The sequence below is a fragment of the Rhincodon typus genome, unplaced genomic scaffold (genome assembly GCF_021869965.1).
Source record: "Rhincodon typus isolate 14 unplaced genomic scaffold, sRhiTyp1.1 hic_rhity00010745, whole genome shotgun sequence".
Lineage (NCBI taxonomy): Eukaryota > Metazoa > Chordata > Chondrichthyes > Orectolobiformes > Rhincodontidae > Rhincodon > Rhincodon typus.
The window spans coordinates 1-7457 of NW_025976383.1; the positions used below are offsets into that span (position 1 = coordinate 1).

At 40.0% G+C, this 7457-nt stretch overlaps 1 protein-coding gene across 1 annotated transcript; it reads right to left on the reverse strand.

Annotated features, from left to right (window-relative positions):
- Positions 1 to 6365: 6365 nt before the first annotated feature.
- LOC125482464 (protein RUFY3-like) lies at positions 6366 to 6991 on the reverse strand. Its single transcript, XM_048594545.1, has 3 exons — positions 6785 to 6991; positions 6581 to 6698; positions 6366 to 6493 (listed from the first exon to the last, which is right to left on the reverse strand). Exons 1-3 carry the CDS (start codon positions 6942 to 6944, stop codon positions 6388 to 6390), a joined length of 384 nt encoding a protein of 127 aa, XP_048450502.1. The 5' UTR covers positions 6945 to 6991; the 3' UTR covers positions 6366 to 6387.
- Between the last annotated feature and the right edge of the window lie 466 nt (positions 6992 to 7457).

Consider the following 7457-nt stretch of genomic DNA (forward strand, 5'->3'; position numbering starts at 1 on the left):
CTCTTCTGAAGAAGGGTCTAGGCCCGAAACGTCAGCTTTCCTGCTCCTCTGATGCTGCTTGGCCTGCTGGGTTCATCCAGCTCTACACCTTGTTATCTCAGAGATTCTCCAGCATCTGCAGTTCCTACTATCTCAGTCACACTACTTGACCTGATTCTCGGTAATGCAAGTAAGTGACTTTAAAAAGTGGAATAGGAAACACTGGCCACAATTAAACCTCAAGAACTAAAGGGGAGGAGAGAAAGCAAATGACAGTGAAATAAGGTGACATCACTTCCATTAAAATAAAAATTGATAAGCATAATATCGGGGATTGGTAATAGTCCACTCCTTCAGGTTTTACCAGGTTGACAGAAATACAGGTATTTGGAAACTTTAACAGATTCCTAGGAACTTCTACGTGAACTGGATTTCAGGATATAGTCTTCCAGCTTCTAGGATGCCTTCTTAACTTTAATTCTTGGTCTGTAGAACAGAACTCGAAGTCAGAAAAGGGTTGATAAGTGTCAGATTAAAAAAGTACTTTGCTTGGGCATTCTGATTTAATAGGATTTGATAACCACTAAAGATGGATAAAAGGAGCCAGTTACATTATTACTCCTTTAGACCAAGAAAAGATCCCACAGCACGTGGAAGTATAAGAAAGAAATTAATAGAAAATCAAGAATATATTCGGAAGAATGATCAAAATTTTGATCAAAGAAAAGCTCAACAAAAAAAAGCAGGTAGCTGAAGGAATGGGCCAAAATAATAACTGTTTCAAAGAAAACAGAACATTGGGTGGTGGGGTGGAAATAAGGCTGGAGAAAATAATAGATAGGGCAGAGCAAGACCATGAATGATTTAAACAAGACGAAAATTTTATTTTTTGAGGCATTGTGACCAGCTTAAATAGATTCAAATGGACGAATTGAAGAATGTGAAGAATGGAGGCTTAGAGTTATCCATAAAGAGACTTGAGAACCTAAGGGCTCTCCACCCCAACAAGGTATAACTCAACATTCAAAGTGGTGAAACATTATGTTAAGGTTAACAGCAACGGGCTGCAATAATTATATAGATTATTAAACAAAAGCTACATAATAACAGTAAAAGTCATTGGAAAAATCCTGAGGGATTGTTAAAACAGAGTCAATAAATTGAAGAGCAATTCGCTACATCATGAAATGTTTCTAGGCAGGCTGTACAAGGAGAATTGGAACCGGTGTCATAGTGTCACTGGATTAGTAGTCCAGAGCCCCAGGCTAATACTCTGGGGATCGGAGTATAATATGGCAGCTGGCAAAATTTTAATTCAATAAAATCTGAAATGCCAAAAAGCTAGTCTAAACACAGCCACTGTCAACTGTCAGAAGAGTGCATCTGGTGCATTAATATCCTTTGGGGAAGGAAATCGGCTGACCTTGCCTCATCTGGCCTACGAGAGACTCTGGAACAACAAACGTGATTGCTCCTTTTTGCTTTTTAAATTTATCGATATGGTTTCATTTGAGGAGACTAAGGTGTCATCCTTCCTCACTCCTGTAATCAATTCCCATGAAAACTGTGACAACTCCTCCTCTTTTACCTCTTCCCCTTTCTCACCGGAATACCCTATATCTTGGAAGATAGCGGTCAATCCTGCCCCTCTTTCAGTGATAGCAATTATATCAAACTCCCATTTTTAGTTTGTCCTCAACTCATCTGTCTTGTTTGTCAGACTCCTTGCATTAAAATAAATACCATCCAACCTTGCCAAACCCCTTTGTGCCTTAACAGGCCTTTAATTTCTGTTCCTTCCTGATTCACTTGCAGTCTCTTCCAATTTTACAAGATGGTATTTTTGTGCTGTATAATTCTGACTATTAGAAAGGGGCTTGGCCACAGGGGACTCCTGTACTAACAAAAACAGAAGTTGCTGGAAAAGCTCAGCAGGTCGGGCAGCATCTGTGAAGAGAATATCAGAGTTAACGTTTCGAGTCTGGTGACCTTTCCTCAGAACTGATGGTAGCTGAGAAAACGTCGGTTCATATGTAGAAAATAGGGAGGAGTTTGGGGGGAGTAAATAATTGGATAGAGCCCAAACAAACAGAGAGAGTAGAGCAGTTGGATAGACAAGGGAGTTAATAATGCTCTGGCTAGGAGGGTGAATAGTTGTTAATAGGGAATGTTTGTGACTAACAACAGGCAGTGTATAATGGCAGGCTCTGTGATAACAAGACCTGGTGTATGGGGTAGGGGGCTGGGACATGAGAGTTAAGGCCCTAAAATTATTGAACTCGATATTGAGTCCAGAGGGCTGCAAGGTTCCCAAGCAGAAAATGTGTTGTTCTTCTAGCTTGCACTGAGATCCGCTGGAACCCTGTACTACCTGTCTTCCTCTACTTAGTAGTGTGGTCACCCGCGCCCTTTCTGCCTATTCAGTCTTCACCTGCAGTGTGACCACCTCACTGAATGTGCTCTCCACAACATGCTCAGCATCATGGTTGCTGCACAGCAACTTATGAAGACCAAATCCCATCGTCACACTTAGGATGCCCTCCAATGCATTATGTGCCACTACCACTACACTAAATGTGACAGACCTTGAATAGGTCTAGCAACTCAAAACTAGTCATCCATGATGGGCTGTGGGTCATCAGCAGAACTGTATTTAAATGCTAGCTGCAAGCTCATGGCCTGGTTCTACTAGCAAACCATAAAGATCAAACTTGTTTCAAACAAGAATGCAGGAGACTGCAGCAGGAGCAGAACCAGGTAGATCTAAAAATGATGGATCAACCTAGTGAAGCCAAACACAGAACGATTTGCATAACAAACAGTGGAAGCAGCTTTCAACATACAGGCCTGAGCAATCCCACAACCAGCTGTCTTCATCCAGCTCTACACCTTGTTATCTCAGATCACAATTAAGCTTTGCAATCCTGCCACAGCCAATTGTAAATGCTAGTGGTCAATTAAACAACTCACTGGAGTGGAGGGTGTACAAATATTCCCATCCTCAACAATGGGGCAACTCCATATAAAAGACAATGCTTAGGTATTTGCATCCATCTTCAGCCAGAAGTACCAAGTGGATGATTCAGTTTAATGAGGTCCCCAGCATCACAAGTGCCAGTCTTCATCCAATGTGATTCACTGGTTGGAGATTCTAGAACTAGGTGGGCACAGTCTAAAAATTAGGGCCAGGCCATTCAGATGCTTGGAAGCACTTCTACACACAAAAGGTGGTAGAGATTTGGAATTCCTTCACAAACAACAGTTGATGCTAGATCAGTTGCTAATTTCAAATTCTATGTTAAGCAAACATTTTAAGGAGTATGGACGGAAACCAAGTATGTGGAATGTGGCCACAAATAAACCATGATCTCACTGGACATGAGGGACTTAATGGCCTACTCCGGTTCCTATGCTCCTATGAACTAGGATACGTGTTTTTTTCATATATGGCAAAGCTGAAGCCATAATAAAGCTATTGGAAGCCAGTTTCAATCAGGGACGCATTTTTATAAGAGGGAAGAGCTTAAAGAATGAAGAGACAAGGGAAAGGTAAAGACCCAAAAATAACAACTGTACAGCATGGGAACCAGACTGCTTAGGCACCCTCTTCAAGGTTGCACTGTGTGGATCACGAGTTTTCAAATTCTAAAAGGACGTACAGTAATGAGGAATAGGTACATAACCATGTGTAGCATAGGTACGAGAATCAGAGTTGCAATCGATAGTTTGTCTGTGGGAGGGCGGATTAGCTCTAACATGAAGCCACTCATCCAAAAACACAACAACAAAAGTGGACACTAAAGTCAAATATTTATCAGAAGGAGCTAGTTAATAAAGAAACGCAATTATACGTGGGAAAGGCCACTGAAAAAATTTTTGATGGCCGAAGCCCAGAAGTAGTGAACGCACTTTAAGTTAAACAAACGAATATATGGTCTAAACAATGCCTCAAGTTTGGAACTTCTCAATAAGGTCCATCTTAGTAAACTTGTGCTGTCTCCAGTTGAAAGTGGACTTCATGTTTTACTGACATCATGGGCTTGAGGAGGCAGCTTTCAGGCATCTTTATAATACATAGACGATTTTTTAAAAAATAGGAACAGTGGGTTTTAAAAAGTGTCATAAAAAGGGGTAAGAGCAGAATTCAAAATTGGAAGTCAGGCTTCAAGGTCTTTTAACTACATGGATTGTAAAACAGATTGAGTATAGCTTTGCATCAGCAATCTTATTTTGAAAACGTTAACCTTATTGTTACTGTTCAAAGTACAGCCTCAAGATGCAGCAGCTGCCAAAACTGAAATGGATGCATTCCAACATCTATTTGTATGATGGAAATGGGTGGCACCTAAATGAGACTAGATGCTTGTTTTGAGGTTTTAAGAGTTAAGTGAAAGAGATCCCAAGGTGGAAGATAGTATTCAAACAAAACACTGAATAAACTTAAAATGGAGCACATATTTAGAAATATTCATCATTAGAAGATTCCAGGAACGTAACATATTGTTTTCAGTGATGCTTCTTGTGCAAATCTCCATGGGCATCTCAAATACAGGATGGCTTAAGTTTTCTTCTTAGGAGAGGGAGGTAAAATGTTGTTCTTTGCTCAAGGAAGCTAAAAAGATCAGAAGAATAGTAAAAACTATTTTACCTACAGAAACTCTTGCTCTTGTTGAAGCAATAGGTATGGTGACATTTTAAAACTAAAATATTGGAAGTAATTCTAAAAAAGGGATTCATAAGTCTGCTGTGGGATAATGCATCTTCAAAGTGTGTTAATGTAAAAAGACTGAGGATCGATATTGCAATTTTAATATAGATGTGGAAGAGGAAATCTCCAAACTGAGACACATGGGTAGCAGCAGTCAATTATCTGACTGCTTTACAAAGAAACAAAGGAACTCTAAGAAATACTGGAAAAAGGATATTTAGAATTTTAAGGCTAGGAAATCTGCAGCATGTAATTCATCTTGTGACCCCTCCCCATACCTGTAAGTCAGAAATATGATGAAATACTTGCCACTTAGGTGAATGAGACAACACTTGAGCAGTCTGACACCATCCAGGACTAAACAACCGACTGGATTAGCACCACATTTACTACTTTTCATATTCATTTGTTTTACCAACATAACATATTGCTTTGTTGTGATGCAGTGACAGCAGTGTGTACCATTTACAAGGTGCACTATAGTAACTCACCGAGACTCCTCCAACAGCATTTTCCAAACTTGCCGCTTCTACCATCTAAAAGGATAAAGGGCAGCAGATGCACGGGAGCAATACCAACTGCAAGTTCCCTCCAATCCACACCATCTTGACTTAGAACCATATGATTGCCCCTTCAGTCACTGCTTTAAGTTCCTAAAGCAACTAGCACTGTTGTATACCTACACCCCAAGGACTGTGGGGGTTCAGCAAGGCAGCTCAGTCTTTTAAGGGAAAGAGATGGCTAACAAATGTTGGATTAGCATACACTCTATGAATCAATAAAAACAAAAAGATAGATCAGGTTCTAGATAGTATGAAGTTAAATACAGTGGGTGTCCAGTTGCATAGATCTTTAAAATGCCACAGGGATAGAAAATAATCAAGTGAGCTAATGCTGGCCTTTAACTACCAGACTGGAGCATAATGATGCAGAAATTATGCTGCAGTTATACAAAAGGTTAGACCCCACTTGGAGTAGAGAGCAGATCCTGGGCACCACATCTTAGGAAGGATATACTGGCCTTGAAGGGCCAACGCAGGTTTTTAAGAATGATACCTGGATTTCACAGGCTAACTTGTAAGGAGAGATAACAAAAATTAGGCCTGTTGTCTCTACAATTTAGAAGGTTAAAGGGGGATTTGATGGAAGTCTTCGAGATATTAACAGGAGAAGACAGGATAAATTAAGGTGAACTATTTCCACTGTTTAAGGAATCTAGAACCAGGCAACATATTTAGAATTAGGGCCAAACAGTTCAGGAGAGACGTAAGAAGGCACTTCTGAACACAAAAGGTGGAGGAGGTTTGGAACTTTCGTCCACAACAGCAGTGGATGTTAGATCAGTTGTTAATTTTAAATTGGAGATGGATCATTTTTTGTTAAGCAAAAGTATTAAGGGATATGGGCCAGAGACAAGTATACAGAGTTAGGCCACAGATCAGACATGATCTCACTAAATGGCAGAACTGACTTGAGGGGCTGAATGACTTACTCTGTTCCTTTGTTATTAGCCCACATGCTTATGGGGAATAGCACTGATATAGACTTGTAGGTTGGTAATGGCCCATTTGTGTAGCAAGATTCAAAGATTTAATTTCATTTTAGCAACTAAACGTTCCAATCATTCCAGGGTCTTTTGGTTCAGAGTAACGATTATGAACTTTATCCCAGTTAAAGTATGCAATTTATCCAAAAGCAAATCACCTCAGCAGATCTTTCCGATCAAGCAAGGCCTTCAAATAATCGGCTAGTTTCTTCTGCATTAAAGCAAGATTTAGCCATGCTCGTCCTCTTCCTACAGGAGTTCTGAAAAGTAAACATTATGATTATTTTTTTTAAAAAAAGAAGTGTCCAATAAAGCACCTTAAAGCAAAACAATTTCCAAAAACTTACTTTAGCCCTGGCAGATCTCGAACGCTCGTTGCTATTTCAGCAGCTTCAGGGCAAAGTTTTTCCACCAGCTCTAGAGGACCCCAAAACGACTTGTTTGGGCCAAGGAAAGTCTTTTTTACTGAGAAAAAAAATAAAAGTTTCGTCAGTTTTGTGATCTTTCATTGAATGAAAGACAGACCACTAAAACAACATGCCCCAACGTACCTTTCAGTCCATGTTTGAGGCATTGCTCCATAACCACAAAAAACTGCTGCAGAGGAGGGAAATCTGCATCTAAAGTTCTTCCCAGGTTTAATGCAGACTGAATAAGCACTTTGATACTAAGTTTCATCATATTCATGAGGTTGACTCGTTCATTTTTCATATGCTCATTATCATCTAATTTAAAATAAAATATAATGATTAGAAAGAGCAGATAAGTGCAATTAAAAAACATGATTTTACAGTGAAATTAACATCATCTATACAACAAAAGTATCGTAAGTTGTTAGAAAACCAACCACCTTAAAATATTTTCGCAGCATGCTCACTTTAGTGCAGTTGTTTTCAAGCCTTGTTTTCATCACTTTTGTAATTTGAGGTTGGTTGGCTCGCTGAGCTGGTTTGTCGTTTTGCAGACATTTCGTTACCATGCTTGGTAACATCCTCAGTGCAGCCTCCGATGAAGCGTCTGTGTTTTCCTGCCTGGTGCTTAAACTCTGGGATCCGTTGAGATGGATTGCCTCACTTCCGGTTTTCCTTCGTAGTGGAATGTATATGGGGTCGAGTTCAATGTGTATATTAATAGCATGCTTCGTGGAGTGCCAGGCTTCCAGGAATTCTCGTGCTTGTCTCTGCCTAGCCTGTCCCAGGATGTTGGTGTTGTCCCAGTCGAAGT